Source organism: Scylla paramamosain, chromosome 20, assembly GCF_035594125.1.
Source record: "Scylla paramamosain isolate STU-SP2022 chromosome 20, ASM3559412v1, whole genome shotgun sequence".
In the NCBI taxonomy this organism is placed as follows: domain Eukaryota; kingdom Metazoa; phylum Arthropoda; class Malacostraca; order Decapoda; family Portunidae; genus Scylla; species Scylla paramamosain.
In genome coordinates this window covers 11,661,818-11,688,596 of record NC_087170.1, presented here as the reverse complement: position 1 = coordinate 11,688,596, position 26,779 = coordinate 11,661,818, and the positions used below count along the sequence as shown (strand labels likewise).

Genomic DNA, 26,779 nt, shown 5'->3' with positions numbered 1-26,779 from the left:
AATTCACAACTGAGATAAAGATTTGTAATAGACTTTTTAAATAAAACAATTTTCTTTATTTTGCATAGGGGTTCATTAACATTGCAAAGAACTTATTTCTTACTTCTTCTCGTTTGAATTCACATATTAGTAAAACTGGATGTTGTGCAAATGCAGTATTTGTTGTGGCACTGTACAAATTACCAAAGGTCTTAAAAATAAGAAAGTTGTAGGATTGACTGGTTTAAGGCACTGCAACAGGTCACATAGGTTTGCATGGAAAAGAAAAATCAGACAAGAATTACATCAACTAATAAAACACAAGATATGTTGAGGAACGGGTGGTATGTTCACATGGTGTCTGTTTTCCCTTTTATATGTCACTGATTTGATGGGATGGCCTTACTACTGCTGCTTATGCTGCCAGTATAACATTTCCTCTCAAGAAGTGTCCTGGAAACAGACTGACTTGAAGACAGGACTACTGGCTATGAGGCCACTTCCAGGGAGCAAAGACTTAACAAAACACTGAAGGTAACATACATACACTGGTTACAAAAAGCTTCATTGGTAGAGCACTAACACTTCATTTCATTTTCTTTACAAATTATCAGTCTCAACAATTATAAAAACATTAACTTATCATAAAATTTTGTACATACATACATATATATAGTATAAAACTTCTTAATAACTACTATCACTAAGCACCATATGTATATAAAGGCACACCCATACAGGGACGTAATTGTCTATTGCATTCAAGTCTCATCAGATATAACACATTCATCACAATTACTGGTAAACTACTAAACACTATCCATCTAGTGATAGTGAACTAGACACAAACATTAAAAATATACTTATCTCACAAAAAAAAATAAAAATAAAATAAAATAAAATAAAATAAATAAATAAATAAATAAATAATAATAATAATAATAATAATAATAATAATAATAATAATAATAATAATAATAATAATAATAAATAAAGTAAATAAAGAAATTAACAAACAAGTTCAAGAAAATTTTAAAAACTCCACAATACACACAAATACACAAAATGATTGCAATTGATAATATACAAGTGTAAAAACATCTATTGATATCACATGTTAAGAATAGTAAATATAAAAAACTAAAACTGAAATACTAAAGAAATGTTCATGGCGTGTGAAGAATGGATGATGAAAGTAATGAAAGTGTATGTCAGTGAAGGTAACGCACTGAAATATATGGAGGCAGAAGGGTAAAGTGCACCACACCAAGGCTTGGCCATATACAAAGAACGGCAGAAAGTGAGACAACTCAAACATTTAGACTATAAGTATATTCAGAGTATGATAGATATGGTGGATGCAAGAGGAAATGCTAGAAAATATGAGGAAAGAATGTGAGGAATGGAGTATGTAGAGACAGGAATTGATGATGAGGGAGGGTAAAGATTTTGCAAACATGCATCAATTATACACTGACCCAAAGACTCATAAAAGGTTAATTAAATTCAAGAAGTTAATACATTTTTTTTTTTTTTTTTTGGTATAAGATTTCCATAAAATAATTTTTGCTGTCAGTTCTACAAATTAAAAACTGTAAGAATTACTTCTTAGTCTTTTTTACAATGACAGTACGTACACTTTAGTATCAAATATAATTACTGCAAATTAAAAAGGTTTGTCTCTGCTACTCCCTTTGTGGGGACATCAGACTTGTATATAGATATAATAAAAACTTTAAATTAATCTAAAATCTTACATGTATAATATAAAACATTTGGCTATCCTTCCGGGTTTGTGCTGAAAGACTTTCTTTTCACCCACATTGGATCAAAATTGGAGAAGCTGGTGGCAAAAGTATCTGCCCACTCTATAAAATTGCTGCCATAGTGGCCACAGATGGTCATCAAAGCCTCAGAGTCTGACTCAGCACGATGCGCCGCATACTCTGTGTCAAAGAGCCGCTTGTAGATGTTGACCTGAGCATATGACACTCTTCTCCCAAGCTTTCTCTTGCCATTGTTATCATAAGTCAGAGTCCTGCGCACCTTACTGGATTCCTTGGTGACTTTGGCACGGAAACCTGAGGGACCAGGGACACCTGGCTGGAGGCCTTCAGGAGTGTTGGGCTGGGGAGGTAGGGCAGCCAGCTTGGATGGGGTGGTAGGGACATGGGTCTGGTCTGAGAGGTGGTTCTTCACTGGGGTCATGAGTGGTGCAGCAGACACCTCCAGGCTGTGCTGGTTGCCTTGGCCTATGTAGGAGACTGACTCAGGTAGTCGGCTCTGGCTAAGAATTCCTTGCTTGCCTTTCTCTTCATCACATTCTGATGACCTCCACCTCTTGCTAGGGATGAATCCTTCCTCCAGCAAGTGATCATCCAGGTCATCAATGTTGAAGGACTCAGCCAACTTTGTGATTTCTACTATGTCTTCCCTTTCTATTAGTGCATCAATATCCTTAATTGCAGGCAGAGTGTCTACACACTGCAAGTCCAGAAACTTGTCAACACAGCCCACTCGAGTGAGTTCAGCCATCAGGAGGGGGAAATCAAACCTGTTACCATTGTGGGCAACCAATGCTACTGGCTTGGGTAGATCTAGAAAGAGTAACAAGGCCTGTGCACTTGCTTCATTAAAACTTGGCATGCCATCAAGATCATAATTATTAAGGCCATTTATTGCTTCCACTTGTGCAGTCATCATTTTCCATGGATAATAAAGTCTTGTGTATTTGTGTAACACACGAGGCAGTTTGGGGATGGCATTCTTCCTCTGAACATCTGAATTACTGGTTACTGAGTCTCCATTGGCCTGGCTGTTTGAGAACTCCTTATTTGCATTAGAAGGCTTTGGTGTGGCAGAGTCCTTTATTGCCAGCAGGTGACTTCTGGATACAGCAATCATGGACAACTCCACAATCCGTGGATTGCCAGCCGTCAGGCCAGTAGTCTCCAAATCAAAAAATACAAATGTCTGGATTTTATTTGGTTCCTTGGGTTCAGCTGCCTCCTCCATGATTTATCTGGTCTTTCTTTACCTGAAAATAGCACAAACTATTATATAACATTTCTCTTCTTCTGAAGGTATCCTCTTTAGTAAGTGCCATGGGACACAGATTATCAGGGAAAGACAGATTAGATGATCATTAGACCAAAAATATTTCCTACAGTTATTTTAATTTAAAGCAAGCAGAAACACACAAGAAAGACAAACATTGCAAGGTGAGACAACTATTACTGCAGGGCTGAATGTTTACTGGTATGGAAGAACAATGCTAGGAAATGCAAACTTAGATCAATAGATAAATAAATAAATAGTATATATATATATATATATATATATATATATATATATATATATATATATATATATATATATATATATATATATATAATAAGAGAGTTTAAAGATTTACTATAACAAGTATTTTCACTTCACACTCAGTGTTTGCGGTCTTCAAAGTCACATAAGAGGTTTATTCACAATCAAATCAATGGTATCTATGATTCCCTTTTTGCTTGTCTGTGAATACACTCACTGCTGGTTCTTATCTCTTCCCCAAGGTCACAAACTCTAATACTGGAAATTCACATTTGCCTCAATGTAATATTACTGGGACTACAAGTGTCATGCTGAGGAGCCACCATCCACAGGTATGCTAGCCATCAGTAATAATCTAGGAGCTAATTCTAAATAAAAGAACTAACTTGCTTTGAAACCTCATACATTCCAACCAACATGACTTAACATGAATAGGTATGAGCTTGCAGACCGAGCCTTGAAGATTTTTCTTTTATGACCAATATTGATCTTGGACATTATTTTACCAGAATACCTGTGTACAATGCTGGTTATTCTTGACCAGCATGCAGTTCTAATATGGTTTTTTCCATGGAGGATTCAAAATATTGATATACATGTGGACTGTAACTTCGTAGCCTAAGCAGTCTTTCCTAAGAGATGCCACAGGTATTATCTCCGAAAGCTTGTGTCGTACTTGTCGTTGAAGGGTGAACTGGAATACCATTACGAACCCCCCACACCCGCTGGACCAGTGTGCACGCCTTCAAGCCTGTCTTTGGATCGACAGATGAGCCTGACATCATCACCAAAGGATATTACACTGGCTATTACGATACTATAATTATGACCTTGGGATGTCTTAAAATTTAAAAGAAGCACGTATTGCTCCTCACTGCCTTATAACCCACTCGGCGTTGTCATGCTGTCCATTCTATCTATCATTGGCGTTGTCATGCTGTCCATTCTATCTATCATTGGCGTTGTCATGCTGTCCATTCTATCTATCATTCCCACATTCGTGAGACGAAACACTGTACTCACTCACCTTGCGAAGGGCTAAAGTTTTAAGAAAAGGATATGAGTTGAGCAGCCGAAACCTCAGCCCCACGCAGACACCCCGCCACTGGCAGTGACGCCACGAGCTCAAAATGTTACTTGTTGTGGAGTCGTGCTCCACCCGTCCCCATCCCCACCTCCCACTCGCTACTCTCAATTATACATTCTGCTTCAAATGTATAATTTTCCATGACATTGAAGCCCAAGAAGACGTTTTACATAGCATATTAATAAAAAATTGCTACATTTATTTATTTTTGTCTTAGTGTGACGAGTTTGCCAGAAGCTAGCATGCTATATAAGTCAAAGTATGCACACGATTTGCATTTTACTGAATGTCGTATTGGTTCAGCCACTGGTCTTTCCCCAGCTTAGATCACTCACTTGGTAGGCTCCCTATAGCATTTGTATTTTGCATATTATGGGCAATACCGAATAGTACAATGTAATCAACTTGGTATATGTATAAACCCGTGCCACCCAAATTTCTTCTGTCTTGTGTTTTTCGCTGGTGCCGCTGACAGGCATGGGACTACACATTTTCCAAGGAAATGTATTGCCATCTGCGTGAAAGAAATTGTTGTATTTCTTTCAAAATGTAAGCGTAACATAAGTGTTCTATGTACAAGTCGTTATGTAGTTCTATAATATAGTTTACCATAAACGTTTTCTCTACAACACAACACTATCAGCCTTCTAAGCGACGTTCTGGTGGCGAGCTGATGCGTGATGGGAAATTACAATTTCTAAGACAGCCTGGCTCATAAAGCAAAAAAAAAAAAAAAAAAGTCCATTGAACTGGTTCTGTGAATTTCTTTTATAAATGCTGCACTATTGGAAACATTAATGTAAGCACGAAACTGGCAACGAGAGGAGGGAGAGTGGCATGCCACAGCTTTGGGTGTGATAAGACCGTCTATGTCTTGACCTGCCCATTGATTCGGCTCATCTCCCATTGTAACAGAAAGTTTAAAAAATACCACGGTGTAGTGTAAGAGGAAGGATTGTTGTCACTGCTGTGGCAGGGTATTTGATTTTATTATCCTTTATTGTTCCTTAATGGAACATACACACACACACACACACACACACACACACACACACTATTGTCACTCCCTTTAATGAATCAGTATCAGACTGGATCAGTAAAAAAAAAAATAAATAAATAATAAATAAATAAATTAATTAATTAATTAAATAAGAGTAGAATATCGTGAATTATATAAGAGTTACACCTTTTGTCTTCAAAATAGCAGGTGCCCCTGTCGTGGTGATACAGTTGTAATGTGGATTGCTCCCTGCCACTCGTTTCCTTCACGAGCTCGCTTGGGGGATATTACACATTTCTTCGTCTAACCTGAGGGAAATTTCGGCCATCAATACTTGCTGAATACTACTACTGCAACTCTGTCGTGAGCTGTGGGGTGAGCTGCTTACTTGATTGATTCGTGAGGCACAAAGCCCCACATGGATTTTTGTGTCGCTGCCATGGACGCACGCACGCCTCAAAGCCGGGCACCCCCCAGATTGGTGGTATGGAAAGTGGGTGAAGGTAACAGTGTTTTGAGCATTTATAAAGAGGTAGAAAGAGAAAGAAGTACTCCTTAGAGCGGAGGGACCTACAGTTTAACGTGGGCTCCGAACCACCAGATAGTTTGAGGAGGCGAGCGGAACAGAGGCGATTGTTGGAGGTGCAAGTTTTACAGCAGTTGTAAAGTGCAAGAGTACCTCTGTAGAACAGAGGGGTCATTTTCATTATAGTGGCCTCATCCGAACCACGGTAGAATAGTTATAGTGTGAGACAGAAAGAAATGTGCTGGAACGGAGTGGATTGTCAGAGTGCAAAGGGTCATAGCACTGTCAGCAGAAGCGTACCTCTGGAGAGCAGAGAGTGAGCTGCGCTGCGAGGATCAATGCGTGACTGTATGGCTGAGTGTATTTCCAGGAAGATACGCTATCAAATTTCGTAAGCTTTTTTTTTTTTTTTTCTTTTAAATAATTACGTTGTTTGGCACTGCCAGTCATGGACTATTTTCTCCTTGCTGTGTTCCGTGAGCACGTCCTGTGCACATAATTAACCTGCTGGACAGGTAGATTTATTGTGCGTTACTAAAGGTTTTCCTTCTATCTTACGTAATCCAATTTTATCTTTCTGTAAATCACCATATTAAGCTTCTTCCCTTTATATCTTCTCTCTCATGTGTAAAATAACAAAATTATAATGAGAGAGAGAGAGAGAGAGAGAGAGAGAGAGAGAGAGAGAGAGAGAGAGAGAGAGAGAGAGAGAGGGGAGGGGGGGGGAGAGGTTCAGTCACTTGGCACTGGGGCGGATGGTACTCAGGTCAGATGATCCTCAAGAAAAATCGGCCTGAGTGCAAAAACCCACTAACCTGCCCACCCACACTCACCCATCCATCACTCCACCCACACCACCAAACCATCCACATACCATCCCATCCACCCTACCCTCCACAACTTGACCTACCCATCCACAACTAGAACCGTCCACTAATCCATCCATCCATCCATCCATCCACTGTCCACTGACCCTCCACCAACTTACTCACTCATTCATACTCATCCGTCCAGCCACTTCCCCATTCATCCACGCAGCTACTCACATACACCAAACCCACCATCCACACCTCATCCACATACCCTATCATTCATACCTTCCACTCACCCAACCACTCGATGAGCAATCTACTGACTCATCCATCTATCCATCCACACACCACTTTACCCACAAACCCATCCAACCATTTACCTACGCATCCACCTATCAACTCAAACACCAGTTCACCCACATACCCATCCAACTTCATATTGTGTGTGTGTGTGTGTGTGTGTTGTCACATACTTTGAGTTAAGGACCATCCCGTAATGCTTTATTTCTCAGCTTTGCAGAGGAATGTAGTATATCAGGCTATACAGAAGTGTATTTAAACGATTGTTATAACAAATGAGAGTGAATTACTTATTATCTTAAAGGGAGAGGATCAGGTGAGGTGTCAGAGGCATCAGATACTATATCAACCCATAGAAGGAGAGAGGGGAGAGAGGCCGCCGCCGGGTGAATGCCCTGCTAGAGTGAGGGTTTGGTTCCCTGAATGATACAAGCGGTGGTCTAAAGGAATCTATTGGTCATGTCATGCAGATGTCAGTTGATCTTACCTGCGAGTTACTGCCTGACACTTGTGCTGCAGTGACGCTTAGTGAGGTGTTGGGCTGGGTGTGCGTGTTATCGCTAATTCTCTCTCTCTCTCTCTCTCTCTCTCTCTCTCTCTCTCTCTCTCTCTCTCTCTCTCTCTCTCCCATATTTACGTGTGTGTGTGTGTGTGTGTGTGTGTGTGTGTGTGTGTGCATTGACGAAGAGACACTGGGATTGATGAGGATAGGTCTCGATTTAGGTTCTGATGACATGTTCTCATGGTGGGCGCTCTGAACTGCTGGTTGGATGGGTGATTACTCTTAGGTCATAGTCAAACGTCACATCAACGTCACGAATGGGGTGGGCATGGTAGCTATCACGACGACACCTAGTCTCGCTACCAGTGCCTGTAGATTTTAGTTAAGTTTACCATAAACTTACTCTTATAATTGCCTTCATTATCCACCTATCAGGTTGGGGTCTCAAACATCCACTGTCAAAATAGCATCCTTGTCCGGCTCTTTGTTAAGATTTTATTAGTGAAAAGCGATAAGACGCGGCACCTCAAATCTTTAGTAGTCGCTCTGGAGTCATCACCTCGCAATATTGAGTTTGCAGTATTTTACTGAGCAATACATGGCAAGACAACTATATGTTAATATGTATACTGTCCAAAAGTATTAAAACACAGCAGCTACATTATAACTGTCTATTTAGTAGTGAATATGAACAAAACCTTAGTTCCACGAATGGTCATTACATCTTGTCCATTTAACTTTTTATGGAACCTCTAACATAACATGTGGAAACATATTCTAATTTTTATCAACGATAAAATATTCCCTTTAACCACACACACACACACACACACACACACACACACACACACGACAGAGTAAAAGAATTTTCTTCCTTGCTTAGTAAATAAACAGTAAGACAAGAACACACACACACACACACACACACACACACACACATCTAATCTAAGAAAGACGCGGCACGCCGCTCATAGGTCCACACGGACGCACTGGTCCAGGCGCCAGAAGTAGAGGTCGCAGCCTTCAGACAGGAGGGCGTGTTCCCCCTTGAAGTGAACGCCGGCGGCCCCGGCGGTGAAGGGGTACAGAGTGTGGTAGTACCAGTCATCTTCGCGCACCTTGGCCGTGACGGTACACACCTTTTCAGGGTCCAGGGCCACGGGCACGTCAAACACACCCTCGTGCATGGCTGCCGTGTAAAGGGTGCGTCCTGCTGTGTCTTTCACCGCGGCGGTCACCTCCCTCAGGAGCACGCCGCGGCTCTCCACGCGCTGCACCACCACTGGCGCGTCCACGCGAAGCCCAGACACCAGCACACGCTCCTGGTTTGGCGCTGGCTCGCCTGGAAGCAGGGGCGTGTTTTTGGCCCCCGGGAGGCGCACATGGCTCAGCGGGAAGGCATCGAGGGACTTCCTTTTGGTGAGCAGCGTGCAGCATGTTTCGGGCAGGGGCGGGGCGCCGGGTGTCTGCGTCCTGTGCATCAGGATGGCCTGGCACTCCTCGGGGCTGTACACGCCGCTTGCCATCAAGCCCTTCACGATTTCCTCAGCGCTCAGGGTCAGGATGCGCACGTGGGGCAGGATGTTCCTGAGCCTGTGGTGCAGAGCTGCGCCGCTGGCCTTCTGATCCGGCGGCATGTGTTCTCGCCCCCTGCAGACAGTGGGTGGAGTTTAGGACAAAGGAACAAAGAGCAGCAGCAAACCTACTGGCTCTCACGAGACTGTGATAAGCAACACCACCCAGTCTATAGTATGATACTGAAGGCGAAGACACCAATTTCAGGACCTCTGCTTTGAGGACAGTTTAGCTGTTGTTGGAATACATTTGACTGGTAGATACTTGTTAGGTGGAAGGAGGTGGTACTTATTCTTTAAGTTAGTCTGAACACAACACAGCATAACCACTCAGAGAGTCAAGCTCTAGATTGCAATACAAAATAATGAGTATAATTCTCTCTCTCTCTCTCTCTCTCTCTCTCTCTCTCTCTCTCTCTCTCTCTCTCTCTCTCTGTTTCTTTCTTACCAGGCAATGGCGGCTTTCAGGATGACAGCCTCAGACTTGATATAGAGGGAACGCCCCAGCAGGAACGCGAGGGCATCTTCCGAGAGGCAGCACACCTGTGGAGAGGCGAGCACTTGGTCCGCGCAGGTGAGAAGCAGCTGCAATAATGACCATGGCTTATTACTAATAGGATCACCTTTATCTATTGCACTATGTTGTTTTGTTTACTTATTTATTTTTTGGCTTTTCATTTGTTCATTCTTAATTTTTCTGCTTAAATTACGTATGTTCCTGTATACAGATGTGTAGGGGGTGGGGAGAGGGGCCTGGGTAGATACCCAGTCCCCTCTCCCCACCCCCCACCGCAAACACACAACACACACACACACACACACACACGCACACACACACATACATATACACACTTCAAGGAACACTTAAGCAAAATGTACTGAAATATATGTAAACAGATTAACAAAATTGATAGCAAATAAAGAAGGTGATAAGCCAACAAATAATGTATGAGAGAGAGAGAGAGAGAGAGAGAGAGAGAGAGAGAGAGAGAGAGAGAGAGAGAGAGAGAGAGAGAGAGAGAGAGAGAGAGAGAGAGAGAGAGAGAGAGAGAGAGAGAGAGAGAGAGAGAAAGTAAAATTGACATTGACAAATACATAAAACTTTTAACTCATCCAAAATTCTATGCATTTCCAAAATCATGAATAACAAAAAAGCAAACTCTGTTCTGTAAAACCTCAGTAATGTACAACTTAAGTGTTTATAATTCAAGTTATTAGAATATTAATGGTATTAATTATAAAGATTGCACCTAGTCATTTATACGTGCTTAAGCAAATTGTGATTTTTTTTTTTTAATGCAAAGTTTGTATGTATATGGTGTATCATAATTATTTTTTCTCGTCACACCTGCAGGCATTTGGTGACAAGGAGCGTGTTTTTCAGGATGTAGGCAGCATTGTACACCTCCAGCACCGTGTCCCTCTCCAGGATGTCATCCAGCCACTGATAGGGAACATCAAAATACTACATTATATACATAAAAAATAATAATAAATAAATAAACAAATAAAACATGTGGTGATGATGCTATTGATTCTCAAGGCTGGGAGGCGGGGAAGGCCGGGGTGCTTGGAAAGCATTCTTTTTTTTTTTCGAAACGTTTCATCGTCTTATCTCTCGATACAGTTGTAGTCGGAATTTGAGCAACCATCTGTACTCCTTTCTGCTGTGTTTTGTATTTCCCCATTCCCTTGATCTCAATATGTCCTTTAATCTCCTGACAGTCTCCTTACAAAACCTAAAAGTATTATTTGAGTCGCACCTTATTTCAACATCCACTAAATATCACATAACATAAAAAAAAATTGTGAGAAATACATAGATTAACAATGTCATCAGGGGAAAGTGAAAACACCCACCTCCAAACACGCAGGGTACAACGCCTTCACCTTGAAACGTCCCACCAAACACGCGACGCTAAGAGCCAGCTTGTGGCTCTCCATCGGGGGTTCACAGCCGTAGATGAAACGCAGCAACCAGTGGAAGGCCTCTGGTGATCCTTCCTTCAGCACCAGCTCTTGCCCCCAGCCCAAGGCGTCGATCAGCTCCTCCAGCACCGGGGACGCCAGCGCCAGGTAGATCTTGTGTACCTGTGGTGGCGCAGACAAAGGAAAGGTGTGTGTGTGTGTGTGTGTGTGTGTGTGTGTGTGTTTTGTTGTTGTTGTTTTTGTTGTTGTTGCATTATGAGTATGGGCTAAAAGGATGCGGAGAGAGAGAGAGAGAGAGAGAGAGAGAGAGAGAGAGAGAGAGAGAGAGAGAGAGAGAGAGAGAATTTACTTCGGCGGGGGTCGATATAAATATAAAGAAAAAAATAGCCAAAAAAAAAAAAAAAACAATATTTTATCTATTGATGTATTATCTTTGTTTCGAGTAGTTCCACGCGACAAAGTCAAAAGTTGTATCATTAAATAATTGCTGTTTTTTTTTTTTTTTTCAGCCTTACTCCTGCATGGTACTAATCCATTTGACAGAAAACAATTTCACTGGGAGGCTTACACAATTCTGCATCTTTTGATACATAAAAAGTTAGTTCACTTTTTTTTTTTTTTTGTAACGAGTTGAAGTGAAATCAAAGTTCATGTATATTCATTCCAAGACACATATTATAGGTAATTTTGCCTATTTTATTTCATTTTACGTGGTAATGTTATAGAAAAAAAAAAATTATAAGGATAATGATATGTAATCCATACACATAAACAGCTACAGAGTGGAAGATATCTTTTGAAACTAAACAATTATATGTGCACAAAAAAGGATTCTTTAACCATGGCCACTCCCTGCCAGTGAAAAGAAAGCACAAGTATTATTCTCCGGATCTGAGGAGATTAAAGCAGTAAAAGACGAGATACAACGAGGTTGACGCATTACGAGATTACGCTGTGTTATGTAAGGTTAGGCTAGGTTAATTGAGTTAGGTTAAGTTAGGGTACGTTAGGCTGCTACACTCTTTGTATGACATGTCCACCTAAAGATAGGCTATGCTAGGCTACATTAGGCTATGTTTGTTTAATTGTCGGGCTAGATTTTGATCTATAGGCTAGGTATGTTTATAGGTCACACTAGGTCAGCTTAATTAAGTTAGGTAAACATTCACCTTATAAGACACACTGCACTCCGCTAAGGTGATCGTTAAATCTGAATACTTCCCGTTCTTAATAACAGATATGCCTTTCCTTTCCTGCTGCTCCTGCTCGCTGTCCCCCGTCATAATGCTGAAGTTGCTGTCTTCTGCCTCCATGGTGAGTGTGGAGTGATACTGAGATGTACAAGACAATGCGGGGGTGTTCTTGGGGTGAGGCTGGTCAAGTGCTAATACGGACCTTTGGATCAGTCGGCACGGTTCTGACGCCTGGAGAACCTCGAAATTTTATTAGTTCAATCGGCCGTTTGATCTTCGCAGTCTGTGGTACGTGTGTACATATGTTATATGGAAAATATACATGACTTGAAATTTTTAATGTATTATTTGAACTGGTTGAAAAGTAAGTATAAAATGGATATATCTGCAGATTATAACTTATGGTAAGAAAATTAATAGATTGATAAATTAATATATAAATCTCACTATTTCACTCTTTCAAAAGAGGATTATGAACACTTGAAATGAAATAGCCATCTTTTCTACTAACTCGTTAATAGTAAATAATAATAATAATAATAATAACAATAATAGCGAAAAATATTATTATTATTATTATTATTATTATTATTATTATTATTATTATTATTATTATTATTACTATTATTATTATCATCATTATCATTATTATTATTATTATTATTATTATTATTATTATTATTATTATTATTATTATTATTATTATTATTACTATTATTATTATTGTTATTATTATTATTATTCTTATTCTTATTATTATTATTAATATTAATGACTATTGTAATGTTAAATGAATAAAAATAAATATACAAATATATAAAATAAAACAAAACAAACGATTATGAACAAACGTCTTTCGTACGGGATGTCAAAACCATAATACACCTTTAAATATTCCTCTTCTATATCTTCCAGGGACTATACCATGTAACTTTCGTCCATCCATTATCCTTTGTTACTATATAAGCATCCTCCTACTATGTCCTCTAGTACCAGTTCTGTTTTAGTACCAAATATTCTAATAAAACTTATAAAAGTGAATTCTTCCTCAGTGATACGCCATGATTCAAGGGCAGAGCAGACGACTCCTGACTCAGTGAGGACTTGTTGAGCTTTTGCCGTGATATGTTGCCAGACACTCACCACAAGCAGGACAGTGTATTAACCAAGCCTCGCCTCCCTGTGCTGATGTGGCTGGAATGATAGATTGTGGGATGGAAATAGAGAAATACGTCAGATAGTTAGGCGCCGGTGTCTGGCGTTTCTTTTATTTGTATTATTTCATGTTTTGTTTTGGTGTTAGCGACCACGTTTGGGTGTAATTGTGTTATGTCTACTTTTACTGGCTTTATTTTTTATTTTTTTTGTGGGGGGGATTTGTAGAAATAATCTTTATTAGTTTCCAGATACGAACCATTTCGCGAAAAATTATGACTCGTTATCAAGTCGTCGACGGTGAAGGGATCAGCATTGAAATTAATGAGCTGAATGAATCTAAATCTAGCCTAACCTAACGAAGCTCTCAGATGAAAATCCTAAATTTATTTCAATATTATCTTACTTTTTCCCGTGAAGTTCAGTTTATCTTCATTATAACTTGCCTAACCTTACCTAAACCTAACACAGCTTATTCCTTTACTGGATAATACTGAACTAACAGCATTACTTTCATCCAAGGGTGAGGTCAGTTTAGGTTTATATCAGTTCATTAGTTTCACTGGTGATCCCTTCATTGTATATATATTTTGTATCATATTTTTGTCCAGAAATTTATAATCACTGTCTTGAAATGAGTAAGCTAAGGTTTATTTCAATTATCACTTTTTTACTAAGCATAAGTCTAGTGTGGATTTAAAACAGGCCCTAGGCGAACCATACACGAATAAGCTCAACCTAGCCTGAAGAGTTCATTGTCTTCATGATTATTTACTTTATATAGCTCAGTAATTACTCTGTTGGTTTGTTAATCTGCTGTTTCATACAGTATTTACTCTCTCCTCTCTCTCTCTCTCTCTCTCTCTCTCTCTCTCTCTCTCTCTCTCTCTCTCTCTCTCTCTCTCTCTCTCTCTCTCTCTCTCTCTCTCTCTCTCTCTCTCTCTCTCTCTCTCTCTCTCTCTCTCTCTCAGTGCACAGGCTGGGGACTGGTGGGAAAGTGGGGCACATAGGATGGGAGAAACCAAATATGTACATACACTTCACAGCACTAGAGTCATGTTAATGGTCATGTGTAAGTCACTTGGCCTCATGACAGTGAGGGGACATTTCAAAACTAGATGCAACCAAATGTTTAATCTCTTTATAGGGTGGAAGGCGTTTATCCAACCTACTGCCCCCTTAAAGTCGCACTAAATAATCCTCAACATTTGCTACCACTACTATTATTGTTTCTTGGCTGGTGATGCAGGGACTCAGGATACTTAAATCGGTGACATCTTAGGTATGGAGGTAGTCATACGTATGTGCTTTCTAATGTTTAAACCCACAGATATTATTTCCTCTGCTCTGACATTCCAAAGTATAATTCTCCCTCAGAAGCAATGCACAGAGCCCGTGCTTCATTTCATTGCTTGGATTGTTATCTGGTGGATTTTTTGTTTCCCAGAGGATGGAGATTCCTCAGGGGGTGGTGTTGGGGGTTGGTGCCGCCTCCAGCACTCCTCGGCATCCTACCGCCCAATCAACAAGCTGCTCATTGCCAACCGTGGGGAGATAGCCTGCCGGGTGATGCGCACAGCACGCCGCCTCGGGGTGAAGACTGTGGCAGTGTACTCAGACCCTGACAGGAACTCCATGCATGTGGCAATGGTGAGGCAACTACTGTGTGTGTGTGTGTGTGTGTGTGTGTGTCTGTGTGTGTTGTGACATCTTCCCTAGGTTGCATGTACTGTGAGTAGATCAGTACAGCCTGACTTGTGTGATACTGTGATTTGTGTGTAACTGTCCCTTATTTGGGTAGAAAGTTTCTCTCTCTCTCTCTCTCTCTCTCTCTCTCTCTCTCTCTCTCTCTCTCTCTCTCTCTCTCTCTCTCTCTCTCTCTCTCTCTCTCTCTCTCTCTCTCTCTCTCTCTCTCTCTCTCTCTCTCTCTCTCTCTCTCTCTCTCTCTCTCTCTCTCTCTCTCTCTCTCTCTCTCTCTCTCTCTCTCTCTCTCTCTCTCTCTCTCTCTCTCTCTCTCTAGAAATATGTGAAGAAAAGACCAGTGTTATGTAGTAGTCTGTTAGTTTTTGAGGAGAAGTGAGCTGTATCTGTGTGTTACTGTAACTGCTCATTGGCTACTGTACTTGTGTGTGTTACTTATTTTGTGTCTTTATAAACTATGGTGAATTACTCATGCACATGATACATTGTGTTTCTGCTTGCAGCCACAAGTGTATCAAGTCTGCTTTTGAAGGTGTGGGAGTGGTGGGATGAGAGAAGTCTATTTTGGGATAGCCAAATTGTGCTTGGTTCTCAGATAGATTGCATAAATGAAGATTAACAGTAACATCAACAACATGTACTTTAGTTACTTATTTTGGACAACACTAAATCACATTGCATAATTATTCTTACACAATGACATGGGGGGAATCCTTATTTCCCTTATTACACTACTGAAACAAGAGGAATAATAATCAATACAGTACAACCATCAAAACATATATGCAGTATGTACAACTATCAGTATGTAGCAAAGAGTAGTAGCAAGCCTTCACTCCTGCAGGCAGACGAAGCATACCGCCTTGGCCCAGCAGCCTCCCAGGAGTCATACCTGCGTGGTGACAAGATCCTGGAGGTGGCTATGAGCAGTGGGGCCCAGGCAGTGCACCCCGGCTATGGCTTCCTTTCAGAGAATGCTGAGTTTGCTGACGAGTGCTTGAAAGCTGGGGTGGTGTTTGTGGGTCCCCCAGCCAGCGCCATCAGGGATATGGGCATCAAAAGGTGAGGCAGCTTGGTACTGGCAAGTTTTCTTATTTCTGAAGGGGAATACTGTCCCTCTTTGACTGACACATGTACATGAAAATAGATGTGATTGTTTACATATGTGAAACAAAAAAAAGAAAAGGTAGATGTAGAAGAATTTGTGTGAAATAGGAAACCGAACATTAACCCTCTTAATGCTATGATTGCCTTTCATTAGCACCAAGACCATTGTAATAGATTGTTTGAATGGATATACTTATAAATGAAAAGAGAATGTGAGGTTAATTTAATTTTTAAGCTACAGAAGTTCGTATTTAAAAGACTGTGCTACAAAGATAAACCTGAAATGTTGTACAGATGATGATAGGAAAGACTGATTAGCAGTGAGAGGATCAGAGGGAATTGTGTGTGTGATATATAATACAATAATAAAAACATATATAATTTGTTAGCAAAAAGTGGAATATAATAATCTATACTCAGTTCTGTAAAAATACAAATAGGTAAATGTACACTCACACACTTTGCAAAATGAGATTGAGATTGAGGCAGGGAAAGCCATCTTGGTTATTGGTATCTTTCATCATCTTAATTTTCAAAGGCTCTATACATGCTTATCTTGTTCACTTAATGGCATCTCTTCAGTTATGCAGGACACTTGGATGAGTTTCTTGCCAGGAATATTCCCCACCATAATTTATTAGTACAAAACACCTGTAGATACATCACCATCACTGTCACTTCATTAACCACCACAATAACCACCCTGATGAATAGTAATAATGCAAACTTTAGATCCAACCAAAGTGAAGTCTCCAAGATAACCAAAATAATGTTGCTTTCTCTATTTCCAGCACGTCAAAGGCTATCATGTCCGAGGCCGCTGTGCCCGTGGTGGGAGGCTATCATGGGGAGGAACAGACTGATGAGAGGCTGGCGGCAGAGGCTCACCAAATTGGCTTCCCTGTCATGATCAAGGCTGTGAGGGGTGGTGGAGGAAAGGTAGGGAAGCAGGAATGCAGGGTGAAGTAAGGAAGGCAAGCTTAGGAAGGATGATGGAAGGGAGAAAAGAAGGAAGGCAGAGTTAGGTAGTACTGTCAAAATGAGAAAAGGATTATGGAAAAGAAGGAAGCAGGAAGACTGGGTGAGGTAGTTGAGTAAAGATTAGTTAGAGTAATGGAAGGGAGAGGATGAACAAATGGTGATGGTTATGAGAGTAGGAGGAAAGAGGGAAAAGATGAGGAAGTGTTAGTGGTGGAGAAGAAAGGAAGTAGAGAGGGAGGTACTTTTATGGAGGCAAGATGTGGGTATCTCACATGGTAATATGAATCATAGTTAAGAGGAATCAGAGAAATTTCATCAAGTGCATAATGTGAACATGCATGAGTGACCACATTCATTTTTTTTCTTGTAATTTTTAGCAGCATTACATTCTTTTCACTTTCCCATACAGGGCATGAGGATCGCCATGAAGCCCGAGGAGTTCCAGGAACAGCTAGAGTCAGCACGGCGGGAGGCCATGAAGTCCTTTGGTGATGATGTGATGCTCATTGAGAAGTTTGTTGAGCGGCCCAGGCACGTGGAGGTTCAGGTGAGACGCTCGCTATTATTATCAAGTGTCTCAGTATTTTATCTTGACTAAACAGGCTGCAGTGGAAGTTGGGTTTTCAAGAGTGTTTTCATGGTTTGATTGCTTAACAGGCTGTAGCAGCAGTTGATAAGGTTTTCAAGGGTGTTTTTGTGATTCTATTGGTAGATTAACAGACTAGTGGAAGCTCTTGAGGGTTTTCATGATTTTAGTTATAATTTATGAGGCTCTTTTGGAAGTTGTTGGGTTTAAACATGTGTTTTCATAATTCTGCTGGGTTAATAGGCTGTAGTAGTAGCTATTAGGGTTTTCAATAGTTTTCATTCTTGTGTTAGTTTAGCTGCTTCTACTGGAAAATACTAGACTTTCAGGCTTGCTTTCATGATTTTAATGATAATTTAACAGGTTTCAGTGGAAATTATTGTGGTTTTCAAGGGTATTTTCATGATTCCAGTGATTGTTAAACAGTTCTAGTACAAGTCAAGAGTGTTTTCATGATTGTTATGATAGCATAACAGACTGAAGTGGAAGTTACAGGAGTTTTCAAGGATGATTCTAGTCATAGTTTAACAAGGATTCTGGATCATCAGTGGGAAAAACATCCATGAGAACCTAAGTAATCATCTCTTTGGTCTTTGAAGTTATTCCTGATGAGAGACCAGGGTGTTTGAGAATACAAGATTAAATTAATAAGCAGAAGTTGTGCATTTTATTTTGATTTGTAGAATTCTGCCATGGGTAGACAAATTGATCTAAAGTGATGACATTGCCTTGACTTTTAAACTTGCCTGTTGTGTGTAATTCATCCAGTAGTAATTGCCTGAGAAATCAATGTCTAGTAATGATCTGTGGGAATGGAACGCAGAACTATGAGCCAAGTGTTATTTGTTATTTGTGTTTGGCATGTAACATTCCTTGACTCTTTTATGAGCATGTATATTGTCCCTTGCTAACATTCGGGACACTGTGAAAATTTGTTTGTGTGGATACTGAAAAGAGAAAAACAGGAGATTAGTTTAATCTTTTCTAGGCTACAGAAATAGTTAACCATTTCACTGCTACAGTCATGCCTTACTAACACTCAGACTATTGTAAAAAGAACAACTATTGCATGAACACAGAAAAAAAGAATAGGAGGTTAATGTTTCTTTTCTAAGCTACAGAACTACATATTTAAGAAATTTTTAGCAAGAAGAGTGTCTAAAAGTTGATGATTATGAGAAAATATTGTGCAGCTGTGAAAGGATTAAGATGTTTCAGTAGAAAATTAACTGTTGAAAAGTAATTGGTGATTGCTAGAAAAATTGGCTAATTGTGTCTAAATTAAATGAATTTTTAAGTGTCTGTTCACTGGTGTGTGATGTGTTGCAGGTGTTTGGGGATCACCATGGCAACTATGTGTACCTGTTTGAGCGTGACTGTTCGGTGCAGCGCAGACACCAGAAGATTATTGAGGAGGCACCTGCGGTGAGCTAAGACATCTTCTCATTTCTTTTCTTTTCTTTTCCTTTCTTTTCTTTTCCTTTCTTTTCTTTTCCTTTCTTTTCCTTTCTTTTTCTCTTTCTTTTTCTTCTACATGCTTATAAAGATTTAAGTCATATTTCTTAGTGGTGTGAATTATTCCTTATTGCAGTGAAAGAGTTAATCAGTCAGTCAGTGTGGCCATCAATGCACCTCCCCACCCACAGCCGGGCTTGACGTGGGATGTGCGTCGGTCACTGGGTGAGGCGGCAGTGAGGGCGGCCAGGGCAGTGGGCTATGTGGGTGCCGGCACTGTGGAGTTCATCCTGGATCCCTCACACAGCTTTTACTTCATGGAGATGAACACGAGGCTGCAGGTGGAGCACCCCGTGTCGGAGATGATCACCAACACTGACCTGGTGGAGTGGCAGCTCAGGGTGGGTGTTGGGGTCCTTTATAGTTCTTTCTTTATGAAGTTTTACAGCATTGAGTCAGGCTGATTGTGTTGTGTGTATCTTTAAGGCTTTAAATGCGTGTATGGTGTGTGTGTGCCCATATATATTTTACATAACTGAATCAAAGTCATATTTTCCTCATTATGTCCATGGTTTTCTTGTTTGCACACTCACCAGGGAATTTCTTTGGATTACTGTTGTATAGAAACTTTAATTTAGTAATCATAATTTTTTTGCACAAGTAGCAGCAAGGGAGCCTTTAAATGAAATTCCTCATGGTTTGTGTGCATGTGTGTTTGTTTTATTCTGTTTGTTAAGACAGGAGCAAGACAGCTATTCAGAGTAAAAGCTTCATAGTTTGTGTATTTTCAGTGTTGGGGTATTTTGGTTTGGGCAGGTGCACGGGAGCCTTTTAAAGGAAAGGCCTAAGTCTATTGTATTTTATTATTATTTTTATTTATTTTTTAGCAAGGAAACCATTAAAAGACATAGGCATCACAATTTTGTTCTTTACTTTTTGACACAGGTAGCAGCTGGGGAACCTCTACCCCTCACACAGGATGAAATCAAGCTCTCTGGCCACAGTTTTGAGGCCAGAATATATGCTGAGGATCCCAGGGGTGGCTTCCTCCCTGGTGCCGGCCCCCTTGACCACCTCTCCACCCCTGCCCCGAGCCAGCACGTGAGGATAGAGACAGGGGTGAGACAGGGTGATGAGGTGTCTGTCCACTATGACCCCATGATAGCCAAGCTGGTGGTGTGGGGACATGACCGCACCTCAGCCCTCAACAGTCTCACCTCCTGCCTTGCAAAGTACAATGTAAGTCTCTTGGTGAAGTGTAGGAGTTACTAGCTCATAGAGTCAGTGGTGGTATTTGTAAGCTGCTGCTGCTGCTGCTGCTGCTCTCTCTCTCTCTCTCTCTCTCTCTCTCTCTCTCTCTCTCTCTCTCTCTCTCTCTCTCTCTCTCTCTCTCTCTCTCTCTCTCTCTCTCTCTCTCTCTCTCTCTCTCTCTCTCTCTCTCTCTCTCTCTCTCTCTCTCTCTCTCTCTCTCTCTCTCTCTCTCTCTCTCTCTCTCTCTCTCTCTCTCTCTCTCTCTCTCTCTCTCTCTCTCTCTCTCTCTCTCTCTCTCTCTCTCTCTCTCTCTCTCTCTCTCTCTCTCTCTCTCTCTCTCTCTCTCTCTCTCTCTCTCTCTCTCTCTCTCTCTCTCTCTCTCTCTCTCTCTCTCTCTCTCTCTCTCTCTCTCTCTCTCTCTCTCTCTCTCTCTCTCTCTCTCTCTCTCTCTCTCTCTCTCTCTCTCTCTCTCTCTCTCTCTCTCTCTCTCTCTCTCTCTCTCTCTCTCTCTCTCTCTCTCTCTCTCTCTCTCTCTCTCTCTCTCTCTCTCTCTCTCTCTCTCTCTCTCTCTCATGTTTGATGTTCTTACAAGTTGTTTTTTTCCTATTTTTCTGTGTTTACTTGCAGACAAACAACTGATTTTCCTGATCATTGTATACACTCTTCTTGATCTCACTAATATGTCTCTATATATCCTAATAAAGGTTATGAGTTCTTTGTTTCCCTTTTCTGAATGTGATTTTTAATGTTTCACTGCAAATATAAAGCAATGTGTGGATTTGCAGCTGTGGAAGATGTGGATTTGAGTTGATAGATTTGTGAATTGTGAAGTCTGATTGTCTTTGCCCGTTAGATTGTGAAACCTGGTTGTCTTTCTCCACCAGATTGTAGGGCTCAATACCAATGTTGACTTCCTGCTGACCCTGGCCACCCACCCAAGTTTCCAGGCTGGGGATGTGAGCACAGACTTCATCCCAGACCACCACGATGAACTTTTCCCACCCAGGGCAGCCTCCAAGAAACTGCTGTGCCAGGTAGGTAGTGGCTGAGGCAGAGCAGGGTATGAGGTGTCATGAATATTGTTGTGTTATGTAAGCACAGACTTCTTCCCAGCTTTAAGTTCACGTGGTTTAATTTACGGATAAAGTTGAGGCCTTTCACACACCACACACCTCATCCTCTTGCTGAAAGAAGACAGTAACTACTTTATTAGTAGTGAGAAATCCTTTGTGTTGTGAATGTAAGATGAACCTGCTCTTGCATGTGTGTGTGTGTGTGTGTGTGTGTGTGTGTGTGTGTGTGTGTGTGTGTGTGTGTGTGTGTGTGTGTGTGTGTGTGTGTCCATCTCTACTTAAAGCATTTTTTTCAACCTTTTTCAATCTCAACACTCCCTTTAGTAAAGTCTAGGCTGTCCAACAGCTCATAGCTCAGGGTAACACCTGCTTTCATTGACTACAGTGTCATTAACATGGTTGAAAATGAGGTTGAAATTTACAAAAAGATGTAAATAAATATCTTGTTTAAAAAGTATCCCTTTGATGCTTTTGGATCCCTAATGTTGAACACTGACATTGTACTGCCACATATGTGTAATATAACCTGCTGTGTGTGTGGTCCCCTCAGGCAGCACTGGCACAGGTGCTTGAGGAGGAACTGGAGGGAGTGCGAGCTGTGGCTGCCTCCCAGGACCCCACCTCTCCCTTTGGCCCCAGTACCTCCCCTCGCATCAACCACAGCCTCATCCGCACCCTGCCATTCACTTGCGAAGGAAAAGGTGAGCTCCAGCACTCTTAGAGGGAACACACCTTTACGAAATAATTATATATTGTAAGAAATATATAAATAGGGAAGTTTTTGTGTTCTAGGATTTTGAGTGTATTAATGGCCTTGATTTGCTATTTTACTGGATTATTGTTACCATTTGTAGAGGAGCAAATGTCAACCCTTAAACTCAGCCATTAAGATGTTGTGGTGGTGGTGGTTTTGCTAGTCACTTTTTTATATATTGCATTTAGCCTTCTAACTGCATTCCTGTTTCATTGAAGGAACAAGATTCCATTGAAACATCCAGATCCAAACACAAGTAATTTTTGTTTGTGACTAAAGTTTGAATGTGGATTGTAGAAAACAAATTCTTGTGAACTTGTGATTTAGCATTTATTTAATTTCATAGATATTGGAGGAGTGCTTGTGAACATAATGAAAGAATGAGCATTCCTAGATTATTATTATTATTATTATTATTATTATTATTATTATTATTATTATTATTATTATTATTATTATTATTATTTGCTTTATGGTGCTGAAACAAGGAACATGGGAATAGCAGAAAAGAAATGGTTAAATGTAATGGGCACAAAGTGTTTGAAGAGTATGTGTGGAGTAACTTGGAGGGATACAGTGAGAAATGAGGAGGTAAGATGTGATGTTTGGAGGGAGTTGGCTGGACAAGCAGATGGTTTTTGCATGTGGAGAGATTGGAGGACAGAAAACTAGCAAATAGAATAATGAGGTCAGATGTATGCAGAGAAAGGTTAAAAGGAAGGCCACATCTGGAGTGGATGAACTATGTGAAGAGAGCACTGAATGAGAGAAGAATGACTGCAGCAAGCAAGAGTGATAGTACATGATAGAGGTAAATGGAGAGGGTAAATGCAGGGTTAAACCAGGGTATGCTGTTGGACCTTGCCAGGGATGGATGTGGCCAGCTGTGCTATACCCAAGCTTCTGGAGTGTAGTACGGTGGTTTGCAAGATTACCCTTTTCCATCGGGAGCTGTTCTCATGTTCCAGAGGAGGAGGTGAGGGTGGAGTACCTGGGTGGCAGCAAGTACCGCATGAGTGTGGGAGGCGAGAGCTTTGAGGTGAGCGGCTCCCTGGTGTGCGACAATGGCACCCGCCACCTGTCAGCCTCCGTGGGTGACTCTGTGTCCCGGGTGAATGTTGTGCTGGACGGCAGGGACATCCATCTCTTCACCCAGGTGGGTCTGAGGGACAGGCACTCATGGCACATCAGGGTGTTATGTTCTTATCTTGGGGAGATGCAGGAACAGTGACTGCCCAGTGAACTCATGCTGTGCCACGCCCTTGATGTCATTAATGCACCCCAGCTGCGAATCATGGTGCAATTTTTGTTTTCTTTACTTCAATTCTTTTTGGGATTTATGTGTTCTGCAGGTGTTGCAATTGTTTGATAATTTTTTTGTCTTTTGTCTGTTGATTTATAATTATTGTAAGTGATAAATGATAGGCAGTCTACTCTGGCTGGTAATGGTCATTCTGAAAGAAAAAAAATCACAAAATCACTGTCATAGCCATTCACTGGTTTATGAAGAGGTTTCAAACACTTTCATCAACAGTGCTTGCGTGGAAAGTATTTCTAGCATAATGATTTTTATTACAAGTGCTTGATGTTGTAAAGGATTTCTCTCTCTCTCTCTCTCTCTCTCTCTCTCTCTCTCTCTCTCTCTCTCTCTCTCTCTCTCTCTCTCTCTCTCTCTCTCTCTCTCTCTCTCTCTCTCTCTCTCTCTCTCTCTCTCTCTCTCTCTCTCTCTCTCTCTCTCTCTCTCTCTCTCTCTCTCTCTCTCTCTCTCTCTCTCTCTCTCTCTCTCTCTCTCTCTCTCTCTCTCTCTCTCTCTCTCTCTCTCTCTCTCTCTCTCTCTCTCTCTCTCTCTCTCTCTCTCTCTCTCTCTCTCTCTCTCTCTCTCTCTCTCTCTCTCTCTCTCTCTCTCTCTCTCTCTCTCTCTCTCTCTCTCTCTCTCTCTCTCTCTCTCTCTCTCTCTCTCTCTCTCTCTCTCTCTCTCTCTCTCTCTCTCTCTCTCTCTCTCTCTCTCTCTCTCTCTCTCTCTCTCTCTCTCTCTCTCTCTCTCTCTCTCTCTCTCTCTCTCTCTGCTATAAGAATGATCTCAAACTGTCAAGGCTGATTCATATTGACCATTTATCTCAGCCAAACTGACTCATGGTTGCAGGGCTACATGAAACACAGAACACTCTTAATAACAACACTACAAAACAGAGTAATAGAGTATTGTTGTTCTTCCCAAGACTGGCGGGTGGAAGGTGAGTGTGCCAGCACCCAAGTTTGAGTCGGAGCTTGGCCACGTGGCAGGGGCAAGCGGTGGTGCTGTGGCTCCCATGCCCGGTGTGGTGGAGAAGGTGTTTGTGTCCCCAGGGCAGATGGTGGAGGCGGGCGACCCCCTAGTGGTGATGATTGCCATGAAGATGGAGGTGAGTGGTGCATTTTGCCATCTTTAATTTACTAATCTATCTGTACCTCAGGCTGAAATCCCTCTCAGAGGAAGATAATCAGTGCAAAATTACATGTTTTGTCTCATTTTAGGGACATTGTTGTGAGTTTTATAAGTTTTATGGGAGAAAAGAGTGATGGAATATGTGAGAGGAGAGGATGAGAAATTAGATCAAGCAAGGTGGGGATGCGGGGAGAAGGAGTAAATGGAGACTTTCCTATCATGGCCATCACCTTGGGTATTTTTAAGGAAGCGACGTCAGGTGTTGAAAGGTTAATACTTGCCTGTACATTATATGATTTTTTAAGTGGGAAATAGTGATATCATTAAAGTTAACACTGGTAGCAAACTTTTCACAAACCCATCCCCTCCTCCCTGCAGTATGTGATCAAGGCAAGCAGTCCAGGAGTGGTGGAGAAGGTCCTGTTTGAGCCAGGGCAGAGCGTGGCCAGGAACACTCCCCTGGTGAAGCTGAAGGAGGCTGAGGAGTGAGTGGGGCAGCTGTAAACATTCACACAGGGAGTGTCTGGAAAAGAGGAAAAATAGTATGTACATTGATAACAGTTAGCAGTAGTGGTGTTGACTCTGTGGATGGAACAAAGGCTAGTGTAGTTGTAAAGTACTTAACTTATTGTGGGATTAGAAGATGCTGTGAAGTCTGGAAGAGAAGAAAAGAGGAAAATTCTATGTAAATTAGTAACATTTAGCTGTGGTTTAATTGATTTTAGTGCAGGTGGGAGGGATAATAATAATGTAGCATTTAATTGTGTGTGGGCTTAGATGATGCTGGCCTGCCTAAAAGGTAAAAATAATTATGTATCTTTATAGAAATTAACAATGCTATCCTTAACTTTATGGATAAAAGAAGAACTAATTGAAAAATATTGCTGGGCTGTGTGGAAGAAATAAAGAAAAGTGTACATGAGTGGAGAAAATTTAGCAGTGCTGTTTTGAACTCAATTGGTAATAGGAAGTCTAGCAGTTCAGTAATTAAATGTATCTTAGTTTATTATAATGCATATTCTTCAGTGCATTTGAATGGTGAGGGAGATTGGGTTTAGAGAGTGAGAGGAGAGTGTTGTGAGTTGAGTGAGGCCATGTGAGGGTGATGTGTGTGTGGAGGGGAGGAGGACGTGTGTGAGGGAAGGTGTGGTGGAGCTCAATGCAGGGATGAGAAGAGAGTGTTTTGAGCAAGATAGCAATGTAAGACTTGTGTGCAGAGGGAATGTGGGAATGATGTGTGGAAAGCTGTGATGGAGCTCAGTGCAAGGAAAGGAACTGTGGTGTTGTATGTTCCTTGTCAGCAGCAGAATGAGGTTCCCCTGCTGGTGTGCATGGGTATTGTAGCTCTAGTTGGCTGCTTTTTTAGACATTTCCATATTTTTGTGTATATTTTAGATAATTGTAGTTACAAGGTATATTTGAAGTACAAAATAAAACAAAATGTACATATTTATGTACTTGTAGCAATTCCTTTAACTAGAGATGTTTAGTGAAGTAAAAGGGAAGAGAGGGTGCTGCTGTATTGGAAGAATGAAACAAAAACTTGTAGTCATTAGCATAAGCTTCCTGAAGTGTCTTAGAGGTGTCAGAGATATTTGGAGGGAAAAGAAGAGGCCTGATAGCAGTACTGTATTGACCTGCTGGACATGGACATGTGAATATTTTTTAATCAGTCTTAGGGGCGTCTTGTCAACTTGTAGTGTGGAGGTAGTGGTGGTGGTGGTGGTGAGAGGACATAGTCTGGTATAGTAGTTCAGGAGTCTGCAGTGTGCCTGTAAAAGAGGAAAGGACTGGCACCAAGGGAAGGGCTGGAACGAAGAGGAGGAGGGCTGGAAGGGAGGGTTGTTGGCGGGACGACACTGGTACTGGGTGAGACTGAGGGTGTGGCAGGGGTGCCAGTCTATGGGTGGGGTTGGCACTGACGGAGCTGGAGTCAGGGCGTAGCTGGTTCAGATTATGTCTCGGCGAGCAGCGGACTAAGTTTCGGAGATTAGTTTTAGATTATTACCATCGGTGTCTCTGTACAACAATCAGGGATTTGATTAAACATCTTGTGGTCTGCCGAGCT

The 26,779-nt window shown here is 41.2% G+C and overlaps 3 protein-coding genes and 1 long non-coding RNA gene across 6 annotated transcripts; 2 read left to right on the top strand and 2 right to left on the bottom strand.

Annotated features, from left to right (window-relative positions):
• Nucleotides 1-1,492: 1,492 nt before the first annotated feature.
• LOC135110324 (three prime repair exonuclease 2-like) lies at nucleotides 1,493-4,484 on the bottom strand. The gene is made up of 2 exons (XM_064022549.1): nucleotides 4,328-4,484; nucleotides 1,493-3,016 (listed from the first exon to the last, which is right to left on the bottom strand). Exon 2 carries the CDS (start codon nucleotides 2,992-2,994, stop codon nucleotides 1,759-1,761), a length of 1,236 nt encoding a protein of 411 aa, XP_063878619.1. The 5' UTR covers nucleotides 2,995-3,016; nucleotides 4,328-4,484; the 3' UTR covers nucleotides 1,493-1,758.
• LOC135110325 (uncharacterized) lies at nucleotides 3,146-10,618 on the top strand. 3 transcript variants are annotated; one of them, XR_010273190.1, is made up of 3 exons: nucleotides 3,146-3,632; nucleotides 9,553-9,675; nucleotides 10,456-10,618. It is a non-coding gene; the product is annotated as an uncharacterized LOC135110325 (long non-coding RNA). The 3 variants fall into 3 exon arrangements; XR_010273189.1 differs by lacking the exon at nucleotides 3,146-3,632 and adding an exon at nucleotides 5,624-5,762; XR_010273191.1 differs by lacking the exon at nucleotides 3,146-3,632 and adding an exon at nucleotides 5,994-6,304.
• Nucleotides 8,185-12,537, bottom strand: LOC135110323 (uncharacterized). The gene is made up of 5 exons (XM_064022548.1): nucleotides 12,200-12,537; nucleotides 10,962-11,192; nucleotides 10,450-10,545; nucleotides 9,550-9,686; nucleotides 8,185-9,177 (listed from the first exon to the last, which is right to left on the bottom strand). Exons 1-5 carry the CDS (start codon nucleotides 12,341-12,343, stop codon nucleotides 8,496-8,498), a joined length of 1,290 nt encoding a protein of 429 aa, XP_063878618.1. The 5' UTR covers nucleotides 12,344-12,537; the 3' UTR covers nucleotides 8,185-8,495.
• Nucleotides 12,538-13,264: 727 nt separating this feature from the next.
• Nucleotides 13,265-26,160, top strand: LOC135110321 (methylcrotonoyl-CoA carboxylase subunit alpha, mitochondrial-like). Its single transcript, XM_064022544.1, has 13 exons — nucleotides 13,265-13,319; nucleotides 14,826-15,028; nucleotides 15,924-16,141; nucleotides 16,978-17,125; nucleotides 17,577-17,714; nucleotides 19,083-19,178; nucleotides 19,400-19,609; nucleotides 20,154-20,447; nucleotides 21,344-21,493; nucleotides 22,083-22,233; nucleotides 23,255-23,442; nucleotides 24,506-24,688; nucleotides 25,090-26,160. The coding sequence occupies exons 2-13, from the start codon at nucleotides 14,948-14,950 to the stop codon at nucleotides 25,198-25,200; spliced, it is 1,968 nt and encodes a 655-aa protein (XP_063878614.1). The 5' UTR covers nucleotides 13,265-13,319; nucleotides 14,826-14,947; the 3' UTR covers nucleotides 25,201-26,160.
• Nucleotides 26,161-26,779: the final 619 nt, after the last annotated feature.